This window comes from Apium graveolens, chromosome 4, assembly GCF_009905375.1.
Source record: "Apium graveolens cultivar Ventura chromosome 4, ASM990537v1, whole genome shotgun sequence".
NCBI lineage: Eukaryota > Viridiplantae > Streptophyta > Magnoliopsida > Apiales > Apiaceae > Apium > Apium graveolens.
Genome location: NC_133650.1, coordinates 87598495 through 87612741, shown reverse-complemented (window position 1 = coordinate 87612741; position 14247 = coordinate 87598495). Strand labels below are relative to the sequence as shown.

The 14247-nt window shown below is 36.1% G+C and overlaps 2 protein-coding genes across 2 annotated transcripts; both read left to right on the top strand.

Annotated features, from left to right (window-relative positions):
* Positions 1 to 5291: 5291 nt before the first annotated feature.
* On the top strand, positions 5292 to 8360 carry LOC141718712 (uncharacterized). The gene is made up of 6 exons (XM_074521091.1): positions 5292 to 5921; positions 6029 to 6325; positions 6560 to 6684; positions 6784 to 7243; positions 8084 to 8143; positions 8226 to 8360. The coding sequence occupies exons 1-6, from the start codon at positions 5292 to 5294 to the stop codon at positions 8358 to 8360; spliced, it is 1707 nt and encodes a 568-aa protein (XP_074377192.1).
* Positions 8361 to 12516: 4156 nt separating this feature from the next.
* Positions 12517 to 13482, top strand: LOC141718711 (uncharacterized). The gene has a single exon (XM_074521090.1). The coding sequence runs from the start codon at positions 12517 to 12519 to the stop codon at positions 13480 to 13482; it is 966 nt and encodes a 321-aa protein (XP_074377191.1).
* The last annotated feature ends 765 nt before the right edge of the window (positions 13483 to 14247 follow it).

The following is a 14247-nucleotide window of genomic DNA, read 5'->3' as shown; positions in this document are numbered from 1 at the left end:
AAAGCTATTTCATTTTCTTCATCTTTGCTCTCGGCTTTCAAGGAAAAAGCAAGGAAGAAAAATCCAAAGTCCAAGCTCCACTCAAGCATAAATTCCATGGTTTGTTTTATGGATTCTACATTTCATAACTTAGCTTGGGTATGATTTTAAGCTCTTGATTCAAATGGATTCATAGCTAATTAATTCACCAAAGATTAGGGTGAATAGTATTTTCAAATTTTAACTTTGTGTTTCTTGATTTCATTTGCAAGATCAAGGTTATATAAGGATAGATCAAGGTTCTTTGAGGCTTCCTAGTAACTTTCCACCCTCCAAGAAAGGTATAAATATTCACACCCTTTAGTAATAAGTTTGAATGTTGAAGTTTGGAGATGGTTTGGATGGATGAGTAGTAATTTGAATGATAAGCATGATTCGAGCTTAATTGTTAAGTAGTTTAGTTGAATTTAGAGGTGTTATAATATATGATTGGATTGAGATCCTTGAGCTTATTATGACTGAAATCAGTAGCATTGATGTGTATCTTGAGTTGTTATTGATTGGTAGTTGGATTGATATGGTTTTGACCATTGACATTTTTAGATAGTTCATGTTACGAGCTTCGTTTTGATATGTGGTACGCTTGAATCCGATGTACGGTTCAGGAGAAACGACCGTTTTAAGTAACGGCATTTTGCGACCGAACCATTACCCCTCGCCTTACTTTGAAACCTTGGTTAAGGACCTTAAATGACTAATTGGGGTATGAAACATTTATTTAAAGTGGATTAGGCAGTTGGTAAGGTACTCGCGAAAGAATCTCCTTAAAACCCTTAATGGTTAATTTATTAAAAATGGTGGAGCTGAGGGTACTCGAGCGACTTAAGTGAATCGTTAAGCGCGAAAGCGAACGTTAGGACTCTAAATGGTTAAAGTCTAGTTTCTTAAGCGACCGGGGTTTAATTCCGACTTATGTTGTTGTTCATAGGTTATCGGACCCACTCTAAGCTTAAGTCTATCCGGGAGCACTCAGGCAAGTTTTCTACCCGTTATATTGTTGTTGTGATGTATACATTTGTATATGCATTATCTTGCGATAGATGCATGATGGTTAATTAGCAAATTCTTGCGATATATTGTAGCATGTGATATGGTATATATGCATGCCTGTTTCGTATTCTTGACACATATATCTGTTGATTCAGTTTATAATACCTATGCTAGAGATAAGCGGTAATTTGCATATACCCTTAGTATAGGGGACCCAAAGGTGAACTTTTTCTAAAACCGGGAGTCGAGGCTTCCGAGTAAAATATATATATATATGAATAGTTTTTAAAACTATGAATCAAATAAGGTTTATTCGATAACTTTATTTTATTAATGAATATTATTTTAAATATTCATTCGAGGGCTTACGACCCCGTTTATTTTATTAATGTATATTATTTTGAATATTCATTCGAGGGCTTATGACCCCGTATATTTTAATTATTGAATATTATTTTAAATATTCATTCGAGGACTTATGACTCCGATTATTTACTAATTATTATTCTTAATTTTATTAAGGAATAATGTGTCGATAATCAAACTCACTTTTGATTATTCAAATAAAGATAGTACTTTCGTATAAGTATATCTTTGGTTATTTAATATTCATTGCAAGTATAAATTTTAAAACTTCTACTTCAATTATTTTTATAAAGATTATTCTTTATGAGGATATTATTTAAATAATAATATTTAGATATTTCCTAATATATCGGGACTGATTTATTTTAGTAAATCAGCATCACTCCAAACATTCCTAAAAATGTTTTGCGAGTCTTCCAAATGATTTTAAAAGTTAGAGCGGAGTCCAAAACTCATTTTATATTTAAGATCTTCCTTTCAAAGGGGATTTAAATATTCACTCAAAACCTGAGGGATCCGGCTCTGTGGTGTGTTTTATATCCGCAACGAGGTTGCTATTTTGATAAAAGAGTTTTTGATTACTTACCCAATACTCGGGAAGTAAAATTCTTGGAACAAGTTAATCCATTAACAGGCATCGCCTGGGAAATATCGGTGAGTTTTCCTTTCCAACTAGATACGACTTCTTGGTGGAGCCGTATCAACAAGTTTCTACTTGGGGAAAGTGGGGACGAGCTTTACGTTTCAGAGTCATGGATTTCATCTGAACTAGGAGTGGCGTAAGTGGTCGAGTGGCACCGGCCCAACCTTATTATATTGGCCCAAATAGCCTGGAAGTTCCGCAAGACGGTACATTCCTTAGGAGTCCAGTGTTCGGTTGACAAGTAAATCCGACAGGTTCTCCTCTACATGTAGAAAATGGTGGGGTTGCACTACTACGACTGATCATCGTAAGTGGTCTTCCTGGCACGGTAAACTCCCGTAATGAGTTCATCATCCAATTGGATATTTCTGCAACACTACACAGAGCACCTCGATAGAAAGGCTACGGTTGGGCGATTGTTGACTGTTGGCAGGGTCAAGTTTTCAAAATGATGTTTGCATCAAATTAAGTATCTCGTAACTTCATTTTATTTTGATGATATTTTAAAGGTTGATTCTATACAAGTTTTGTCTCGTAGCTTAATCTATGGGATGAACTATTTATACATTGAACGGTGGTAGTTCAAGTAGTATTCAGAAAAGATATAAGTATATTGAAGTATCTTGTAACTTCATCTTTTAAACTTATATCTAGTAAATGATTATCTTGTGCATGTCAAAGATATTCAGAAAAACTTTGAGACAAGGTTAGATATATGAGATCACCTTGCAACGATATTTTTTTATACAGTTATAAACTGGAACTCTGTGTATATTATACATGTCAAAGGATTTCAAAGATTGTGAAAAGTATATGTATATATATACTGAATATTTTGCGACTTGGTCGCATTAAGATATCAGCTTGGTTCATTTCTTCTTGACCAAGACTTTCATGAGTACTATGAGAATGCTCATATATTGTTAATTATTATACATATTATTTCGGTGGGCTTGTTGTTCACCCTTGCTTTCTTCTTTCATCACACAACATCAGATAGACAAGATGAACAGGACCAAGCTCCCAATTCGCGAGCGGATAGGAAACGTTCCGCGGTTTTCTATAGGCGTTGATGTCGCTGTAGCTGAGGTAGGAACTACCAATAGGCTAGGCTTTCAACTTTTGATGTACCAGACTTATGTATCTTTATCAATTGTAATAATGGCAAAGAAATGTAAATTTATTCAGAAACCCTTTTAAGGTGTAATGGCATATAATTTTGGATTAAAATGACTCGTGTTATTTTTGGATATTCATCTCTGAGACTATAACTTGTGGTGTGTGTGTGTTTATTGTGGGGTCACAGTACAGAGTAGTTGATTGTTTATTAAGATTGGGTGTTATTAAGGGAAATGGAACTCGTGACAACCCGGATCCCCGACCCCGGATTTGGGGGTGTTACACTCACTCACTCACCCTCAACACAAACTCACTCACCCACCCTCTCACTCACCTCTCACTCAAAACTCAAACACTCACCAAAATTAGGGATTTGAATCAATCGAAGTTTCAATCAGAGTTTCAAAATTAGGGTTTGGGTTGCTTGGAATTGGGCTTTCAATCGGGTCTTCGGGTTTGGGTCTTGAGTCCGGTATTGGATTAGGGATTTCGAACAAGTCTTCTACAGGTATATTTCTCTCTTTTCTCTCTATTTATGAATGTGTTTATATATTTTTTTATGTTTTCTCTCTGCATGTGATTTATTTTTTATTGCATGTGATTTGTTTCTTTGTGATTTGTAATTTTTTGGTTGTTATTTTTTGTTTATTTGTTATTTTTTGTGATTTATTTCTGTTTTTGGTTGTGATTTATGCTAGAAATAATGTGTTTTTGAGATTGGTTTTTCGCAAATCCATAACTTTCTTTTGTGCCCGTGTTAGTTTTATAAATTGCCACTATTTGGAGTACTTTAGCTTATGTATTCATATTCATATTTCCTAAATTTCCCTAGGAAACTCTGTTTAGTAAGAACATGAAAATATTTGTGATAATATTTGTTATATTTTAGGTGAATGTTAGCGAGGGTAGGACTTTAATTAGTATGACTGTTTCGAGTGTTTATGATATGCAATATATAAGTATAAGTATGACTGCCCTGCAACTGAGATAACATATATGCATTGTTTATTAGTTATTAGCTAGGTGCCCCATATGTAGTCTGATTCTGTTGGTCCAGAGGACTACCGTAATTTTAATGTCGCTTCGATATGTAAATTAGGCATGATTCTCTGTTTAGGTCTGTTGTGCTAGTCGAGCATCTAGGTAAATGCACACAGGCCTTGGCTATCTTAGACGCAGGGTTGTATAGTAGACTATACATAGGTAATTATTGTGGCTGACTGTATTCATATTTTACGTACAGTTGGTAGTCATGACAGAGAAAGGTAATACTTCGTTGAATCTTCCCAAGTATACCAAAGGTTATATGGATAGAGTGAAATTGTATGTGAAGAAAGCGATGGCTAATTTCGGCAGAGGAGACGAAATCAAGTGCCCTTGTCGTAAGTGTGAAAATCGGTTATGGTGGGGTGGTAGTGATGTTGAGAGTCACCTCATCTGGATTGGACCTTCTCCGTCGTTTATTCAATCAATTTACGATGTTAGTTTGTTGGCAGACAAAACCTAAAATGTAAAATTTGAACATAATACTAGGTTTGGAGATAATCTAGATGACATGTTAGATGTTACATACAGCGACGTAGGACCAACTGATGATGCACAAATATTTTATCGACTTGTTGATGAAGAAAGGCAACCCCTGTACCCCGGTTGTAAGAATTTCTCGCGATTAAGTTTTTTAGTTAGGCTTTACCATTGGAAGTGCTTAAATGGAGTGACTGAGGTTGCATTTGGAGGGATACTACAGTTGTTAAAAGATGTTGTCCCCGATATTAACGTGCCTTCCACTTTTAATTTAGCTAAAAATATCATCAAAGATCTCGGTCTTGACTACAAGAAGATAGATGCATGTCCGAATTATTGCATCTTGTATTGGGGTGATAATAAAGATAGAGTTTGTTGCAAAACATGTGGTGTTTCTAGGTGGAAAGGTGTGGAGCAAGGCCAGGAACAAGAATTGGACGTTAACAGTAGTAGAATTCCTGCCAAAGTAATGAGATTTTTTCCGCTCATCCCAAGGCTACAACGACTGTATATGTGCAAAGATTTTGCTAAAAAAATGGTGTGGCATGCAGTTCAATGAAAGAAATATGGGAAGTTATGACATCCGGCTGATGGTGAAGCCTGGAAGACCATGGACGCCAAATATCCCGAGTTTTCATCAGAACCTCGCAATGTCAGATTGGGTATAACTACAGATGGGTTCAATCCGTTTCGCAAGATGAGTGCCACACACAGCACATGGCCAATTATAGTCGTGAACTACAACCTTCCGCCATGGCTGAACATGAAACCAGAGAACTTGATTCTCTCAACAATTATTCCTGGTCCAAATAATCTGGGGAACAATACTGATGTCTACATGCAACTTCTGATTGAGGAGTTGAAAGAGCTATGCAAAACAGGGGTGGAAACTTATGATGCTGCAACTAATCAGAAATTTACATTACGAGCAAGTGTTCTTCGGACAATTTCTGACTTTCCGGGATATGCAATAATGTCGGGGTGGAGCACAAAAGGGAAGCTTGCGTGTCTAGTTTGCCATTATGAAACATCGTCGATGTATTTGAAGCATAGAAAGAAATCGTGCTATATGAACCTTCGGAAATTCTTAGACCCAAATCACAAGTGGAGATTTGACAAAAGAAGATTTAATGGTGAAGTAGAGACTGGAACAAGTGCTCCTATGTTAACTGGGAGACAAGTTGCCGAAATTCTCGATGGTTACGAGAATTCTTTTGGTGGGGTGGGTAAAAAAAGAAAAGTTAGTTACGATATCAACCCTTGGAATAAAAAATCAATATTTTTAACTTACCATATTGGAAGGACAACTTAACTTGGCATAACCTTGATGTTATGCATATTGAAAAGAACATATGCGATAGTGTTTTAGGCACCTTGTTAAACATTGGTGGTAAGACGGAGGACCATCTAGCAGCTAGGTTAGATTTGCAAGATCAAGGTATTAGGAAGGCGCTTCATCCTATGCCCTCTGCTGATGGAAAACATCTTGAATTTAGGGCGGCAAAGTTTGACATGACGAACAAAGAAAAGGAAATATTTTGTTCCGTTCTTGAAAATGCAAAATTCCCCTACGGTTTTGCTTCCAATATTAGCAAATGCGTGCAAGATAGGAAAGTGACAGGATATAAGAGTCATGATGCACATGTAATTATGCAATACATGTTATAATTTGTTGTCAAAGCATCGTTAAAGCCCGAGGTTACAGTACCCCTGATCAGACTAGGTGAATTTTTTAGATGCTTCTGTTCTACAATCATTGAGTTGGATGAAATAAAAAGGTTGCAAGAGGAGATTATTGAAATACTTTGTCAACTTGAGAACGTATTTACAAATCCCTTCTTTGACATTATAGTCCACCTACCGGTACATTTGTGCAAGGAAATTCAATATGGTGGACTAGTCCAGCAAATATGGATGTACTTCATTGAACGATACCTCGGTGTATTAAAGAAGTATGCCCGCGTACTTAACTATGATGATAAGGAAGTGGAAGACCTAATTGAGTAAATCCCCTAAATAAAATACTTGACAGAACACTTCTTAAGTAAATAAAATAAAATATGATTAAAAAACTAATATACCATTTCTGTTTATAATTCCAGGAAACATCATAAGTTATTGGACTCCAACTTGGAGAATATTGCGAAGTCCAAACGGTATAAAACTGAAAAAACACATACTGATATAGTATGTGAGTGGTTCAGGTCTAAAATTAGCAAAAAAATTAATGTTTCAAGGGAAGTACCTTCCTTAGCAAAGGGTCCAAGACAACAGGCTAAGCGGTATAGCGGGTACGTAGTCAATGGATATAGGTTTCATACAGAGCAAAGAGATCGCAAGTGCACCACACAAAATAGTGGTGTCTTCTTGACAGCTCTAACTACTAGTTTCGCAAGTTTAAAAGACACAAATCCATTAGTTGGGGAAGTTAGTTACTATGGATCAATTCAAGAAATATTAGAAATTGACTACTGGGGAGCCTTTCGTGTTGTTTTGGTTAGGTGTGCATGGTATAAAGATGACAAGGATTCATTTGGTTTTACTCGAGTTAATTTTAACCGAGTTTGTCAAAAAAATGATCTCTTTGTCTTGGCAACACAAGTGTAGCAGGTGTTTTATATTGAAGATCCTGTTGAAAAAAATTTCAACTGTCCTATTAAGAAGTTGTCAGCTGAGATTAATGATACATAAAATAATGACGCAGTTGAAGACGATTTAAATGGCCAATTTTCAAATGACGCAATTTTTCGTTCTATAATTGATGAACAAGTCGATCAAGAAAGTAGTTGGTTTAGGGAAGATGTTCCAGAAACACAGATTCGCAATCCATCATATCGGCCTCATGAAACTGATAATCATTGACTTGGTATATTTTTTGTGAAACTTAGGCATAATTAGGTATTAATTCTGTGAAATTAGGCATTATTTTTGTAAAAATTAGTTATTGTTACTGTGAAAATATTGGTAAATTGATTGTAAAATTTAGGTCTTATTTCTATGAGAATTAGGCATTATTTTTGTGAAAATTAGGCATTATTTCTGTGAAAATATTGGTAAATTGATTGTGAAAATTAGGGCTTATTTCTATGAGAATTAGGCATTATTTTTGTGAAAATTAGGCATTATTTCTATGAAAATATTGGTAAATTGATTGTGAAAATTAGAGATTATTTATGTACATTGCGTGGTAATTTAATTGTCAACTATGTTTCTGTGATTACTCGTTTTATTTTTATATTAAGTCTGAAATTAACATGAAATTCATGCATATGTGATTTATGTTAGTCACATATTTGTACGATCTATTTTGTTTCAGTCTCAAATAAATATAAGAATTTATGTTCTGTTTTAGTCAAGTAATTCAGTACATTGACTGATCTCTGTTTTCATATTTTGTTGCAGGATGGACATCGACAGTGTGAAAGTTCAATTGCACCACAGTGGAGAATTCATGAAGACCAGGTACTCTGGTGGCAAGGTTGGAACTTTTTACGTGGACAGTGACCGTCTTTCTTAATGTGAAATGATGGATTATGTTAAAGAGCTAAATTACAAGGAGATTGGAGGCTTATATGTTAATCGCAGAGGGTGGACACTTGTGACAGATGATCAAGGTGTAACCGAAGTAACTCGTGACAAATCAGATGTCTCTTTTTACATTGACAACAAAGTTGATTAATCTATACCTCCAATGAATCAAATGCAACCTTTTGTAATTGTAAGGCCAAGATCAAGCCCTTTCAAAGTGGTGGAAAAGAATGTCGATAAAAGGACTTTTGTGACACTTAAGGATATTAATAATGAGAAGGAACAAAGAAAAAGCACAAGGAAGAAACTGAAGTTCAACACCTATCGTGATGTGAGTTCTAAATACCAACCAAGTCCAACAGGTGCAGTTGAACCAAGTCCAAAAGCTGTAGTTGAACCAAGTCCAAAAGCTGCAGTTGAACCATGTCCAAAATGTGCAGTTAAAAAAAGTCCAGAAGTTATAGTGAAAGACATAGATGGGAGCGGAACCGGTGCTGGACAAATCATTTTTTTGGAATCTGGAGGGAGTAGAGAGATGATAAAGTTGAAGGTGATGGATGCAATGACTATGAGATGAGAAGGAACAAGAATGTTACAAAAAATAAAGCAAAGCTTCAGGCGCTTGGGTTGTGCAGAACTAAGCCTGCAAGTGAGACGGAAAAATGCAAAGCCAAACAACCAAATGAAGATGGAGCTGAAAGTGATTATATCCCTGATAATGATCAGGAAGCTGGTGAACAAAGTGACCATGATGAGGATGATATTGGCAGTTCAAAGGTATATTTTTTTAATAAAATCATGTTTATAGCATCATATCTTCTCAATACTTGTGATACTTGCTGACAAATGTAAATTAATATATAGACAAAAAAAGACCAAGAAACAGAGAGTAATTCCAAGTAGTTCTGGTGGCCCCGAACGCGTGGTCAGGCTAATAAACTGGTTGAAGAATCCCATAATAAGGAACCAAGTATGGGGTCACCTGATCATGTTGATGAGGTATACTTGAATTTTATGCATTTCAATTTTAGTGTATGATTCCTGATATAATTGAATTAAAATATTAAGTCAAAAATAATACGGCTAAAGTATATTATATTGGAGAAGGTTGTAAATATTTCTAATAAATTGATAATTTTAATGATTATAATTTGAAGATAAATGAGACGCCTGTGCTTATTGCTAAAGAAAAACTACAAGCTTTGAAATACGGCCCTGGTTCTATGGTTGCTTATAATGAATTACGGAAACGTGAGAAACTTGGCATTCAGAAGGAGATCCCGGAGCTTGAATCTGGAACGCAACAAGTGATATCAGAATCGGGTAATTTTATGCATAATATCTTTTCGTGCTAATTAGTTGCATTATATTTTAGGCATGTTTGTTTTCCTGTATTTGATATTTATAACTGATGCATAGGAGGATTAGGAGATTCACCTGTTGGTGAAGATCGAAAAAGAAAGAGAGGGAGGACCAAAATGAACCATGTTCATAACAGTACGGAGAGAAAAGTGATCACCCTCAACGATCAATTTCAACCTGTATCTTGTGGAGGAAAGTGGTCAATTGCCGAATTTAGCAACTTTTTGGGGACAACCCTTAGGTAGTTCGTGTCGCCTGCATGTGCTAGTTGGCATCAAGTTCCCGAAATAGAGCTGTTATGGGAGTATGTCAAGGTGAATTAGTTTTCATGAGTTCATTCTTTGTGCTACTATTTTTTGTTTTCTTGTTTATGCATTTTTTGTTGTTTTTTATAGGATAAGTATATTATTCCGGAAGAGGCTAAATTGTGGGTTTTTACTACCCTGAGTGATCAGTTCAGGAGCACCAAAAGTCGAATTAAGCGAGATTATTATTCCAAATATGCTACGGATGAGGAGAGGTTAAAGCATAGGCCGAGGGATGTTTCTCTTGAATATTGGAAGATTTTTTTGACATATTGGGGTGGCAAAAAAGTTCAGGTATAAACTGTATATTTAATTTCTCCTTATTAATTTTGTGTCAACTGTCTCCTTAATTACGTGTCAATTTCTCTTTATTATGTGTTAATTCAATAGGAGATAGCAAAAAGGAATGCGGAAGCACGAAAAAAAGTAACAGAGCCACATACAACTGGGCCGAGAACTTTTGTCCAAGTTACCAACAACTTGGTAAAAATTTTGTCACTCACTTAATTTCATTTTAATCATCATAAATAGAAACTGTTAAAATATTTTCTGCACTAAATTGTACTTTAAATCTATGAATTTCAACTACTTGACAGACTTGATAAATTGCCCGTGGGTATTAATGATGATGAAATGGAAGAGTTGTTAAAAGTTTCTGATGCTGATGTGTATTTGGAGACGCATAAACGAGATGACAAGCGCAGTTACAAGTTACCAGATGAGATGGCTAAAGTCGTTAACGAAAAATTGTAAGTTCATTTTATAGATATCTAGCTGATTATTCATATTTTCTAGTCTTATGATGCATTAATTCGTGATATTTTGTTTGCTGAAATAAGCAAAAAAAAGAAGCTAAAATCTGAGCGCATAGTACTACGGGGTTCATTAATTTAGTATAGTGATTATATGTGAGTTGAAATTAATTATTTAAGAAAATAATTAGTTAAAAAATTAAGATAAAAAAGATAATAAACTAAGATACATATAAAATAATGCCTCTACAAAGTAGGATTACAAAAAAGATAATAAACTTAGATAGTACGTATAAAATATAAAAATCTTGGAAATATAGAAAATTCCCGTTCAAAATGACTACTGCTAGATAGATTCCCTAAAGTCTATTTGAATTTCATGAACTGTTATTGTTTGGTTCACTTAGAGTTTTCGTCTTGTCTGCTGGACAGTTTGTTAATAGTGGCTCTTATTTCATCTTTATACAGGCCAAGGTCCAGAAAACTCTGCAAACTGATGGTTTTGACGCTGCCAATGAGTTGGTTCACGGCGCCAAGGAACACCACCCGTCTTACCTGATTGGAAGGCTAGTTCGTAAAAAACACCAAAAACCAAAGTCTCCAAGAACACCGCGCACAATATCGGTTCCAGGTCCAGTTCCAGTTCCAGAGCATGACTATGCAAAAATTCGGGCCAAACTTCAGAAAGAGATGGATGAGAAGCTTGATCAAAGGGTTCGCGAGATGATGAAAATATTGGTAGAGAAAAATCAAAATTTGAACATTAACCTCAATGATTTGGATAAATCTGTAGAAGATTTGGATGGGTCTCGATCTGGATGAGTCTGAGTAGAAGTTGTCATGGTTACCCTTTAAATTTTATGAACTAGTACGTTGTTAAGTTAAAAATGGTACTTAAATTTGGCCAGGGTACTTAGCTATGTATTATCGGTATTAGATGGTATCAAGTTATTTTGCCTGCCTTGGATTGTTGGTAGTAGTTTATTTAGATTGCCTTGGATATATTGTTGGCAGTAGTTATATTGTGGCTGCTTATGTATTGGATTGTCATTGTGGATTTTGGATTGAAATGATTGTTGGTTATGTAATGGGAAGTGGTATTTTCAAACACTATATTGTCTTTGTTTTTAAATAAAGTGTTAGAATAGCCTTTTAATGTGTAGCCACTATGATGTAAATGGTCACAATTTGATGTTAGTAATACTTTAAAAGTGTAGGTAAAGCCAATAAAAACTGTTAGTAAAGCTAAATAATGTATATTAAAAACATGTTACCATATATAAAAAGTGTTACCAATGAAAACAGAGTTTTTCAAAAAAGGCGTTTTGGTAACAACAATTTGATGTAACAAAAAAAAATACCGGTGTGACTATAAGTCTATGGTTACAGTACTCAAAATGTTACTATAAATGTGAAATGTAGGCGTATACCATCTATGCGCACATTTTTGTCAATTTAACCTAAAAATTGAAAAGTGTAACCATAGACCCCTAAGGTAGCGGCCACATTGGTTACGAACTGTTTTTTCACAAAAGTGTAACCATAGCCCTTTTTTAACTTACAACCACACTTTTTGGCCTTCAACAACACTTTTTTTACTGTTACAATAGGCCACTTATGGTGTAATGACTACCTTCACCTGTGCTGAAAGGCCAAAGACACTGAGGCCTTGGTTCATTGCAAAAAGAGGGGAAGAAAGAACTCCGAGACTATCTGGCCCGGTTCAAGGAAGAAACTGGGATGGTCACAACTTAGACAAGGTTGAAGTTATGGGCTTCCTCACAGCGGGGCTAGATCCCTACAAAGATAGACTTTGCTCCTCTCTTTATGATCCCCCCCCAAGTCCCTTAATGATATCTATGTGATGAAAGAAAAGCTATGTAGGAAGATGGAAAGTATAGAGGGTTATAAATATTCCCGAAGGGATGATAGATCAAAGAGACCAGAAAAGTATGACTACCCCTCTAGGTCCATCAATGACCGAAGGGATAACAGAAAAGATAGTAAGAAGGAATTTGATCGAGGGGTCGAGCAACGTCGAGATAGAGATTCGGTCATGTTCACTTTTTTGAAAGTGCCGATCTCCAAGATTCTCAAAGAGATTAAAGGAAAACTAGGGTTCATTCGTCCAGAGGAGATGAAAGTCAAAAATCACAAAACAAATCCTGACAAGTACAAGTACCACCAAGATAAGGGTCACAGCATTGGTGAGTGCTACCACCTCAAAAAACTGATAGACCGAATAATCAAAGAAGGGGGGTTGAACCAGCTCATCCAAGACTTAAGGGATAAATTAGGTCTGAAGAACAACAGGGAAGAAGAGCCCGAAAGGAGAGATATAGTAAGGGTCAAAGTGAAAGTAATTTATGGCGGCAGTGTGTTAAAACGGGACAACAAGACTGCAAAGGAAATGTATTTCCGACAAATGTACAATCTTTATCAGTTCAGCCCATCAAAGCAGCACATGCTAATGACGTTTAGTACCGAAGACTACGAGAATGTAATATGCCCCCACAAATATTCTCAAATCATCAACCCTCTCATTGGACAGAATAATATTTGGAAGGTATTGGCCGATACTGGTAGTTCAACCAATATCCTCTTCCACAAGATTTACAGGAAAAGGAACTTGGTGGGTGAACAACTAGAGCCCTGTGACGAAGTGCCTCTCTACACCTTCGGTGGTCACCCTATTCAGTTTGAAGGTACGATTACTGTACCGGTCCTTCTTGTTAAAATTCCTTACATTGTTGATAAGCGGGTGAAGTTCTATGTAGTTCAGATCGAGAGTCCATACAATGCCATTATCGGTAGACCCTTTCTATCCACCTTCATAGGAATGGAGAAGGGGTAGGCGAAGAGAGAGGCGATCAGAAGACCACCCGAATAATAATGTTGGAAGGCCTTGAGAAATATAAATTATATGAAGTGTCGGACGAATCCGAAAAAAGAAGCGTGCTGAAGCCGAACCCCGCGGCAGCCGAACGAGCCTTAATATTGAGTTAAAAAAATTCAGGGCAAATTTGTTATGTCCTATAGACAAACCATCCGCAGAAGTATATGAGGTCAAATTGTACACTGGTTATTCGGGTAAAATGGTACGCATAGGGAAGAACATGGAGGCAGACCTGAAAGAAAAGGTTATTGCAGTTGTCTGGTAATATCACAATATGTTCGGCTGGGGACCAGAAGACATTCTGGGTTTATATCCAAAGACGGCTAATCATTTCCTTAATGTCCAGCCTGAGGCCAAACTGGTCAGGCAGAAGGAAAGGACGTTCACCGCCGAATAACAGAAAGTAATTGAGGCTGAAGTAAAAAACTTGTTGGAAGTAAAATTTATCGAAGAAATTAAATATCATGATTAGCTAGCTAATGTGGTTGTGGTTAAAAAGTCCAACGGGAACTGGAAAATGTGTGTGGACTACAAAGATCTCAACAAGGCTTGTCGAAGGACCACTACTCTCTTCCCAGCATCGATCAACTGATAGATGCCACGACTGGATAACAGGTACTTAGTTTTCTTGACGCATTTTCTGGATATCATCAAATTACCATGAATAGAATGGATGTGCCGAATATTGCATTTATAACATGAAAGGAACCTATACATACATCA

What these genes read in the sequence shown, in the direction of transcription:
- LOC141718712 (XM_074521091.1), top strand. Translation starts at nt 5,292, where the DNA reads ATGGACGCCAAATATCCCGAGTTTTCATCAGAACCTCGCAATGTCAGA. An exon ending in GAAGTGGAAGACCTAATTGA is followed by an intron (nt 6,685 to 6,783) that starts GTAAATCCCCTA and finishes TTATAATTCCAG; the next exon opens with GAAACATCATAAGTTATTGG. An exon ending in CTCGAGTTAATTTTAACCGA is followed by an intron (nt 7,244 to 8,083) that starts GTTTGTCAAAAA and finishes ATTTTGTTGCAG; the next exon opens with GATGGACATCGACAGTGTGA.
- LOC141718711 (XM_074521090.1), top strand. Translation starts at nt 12,517, where the DNA reads ATGGAAAGTATAGAGGGTTATAAATATTCCCGAAGGGATGATAGATCA.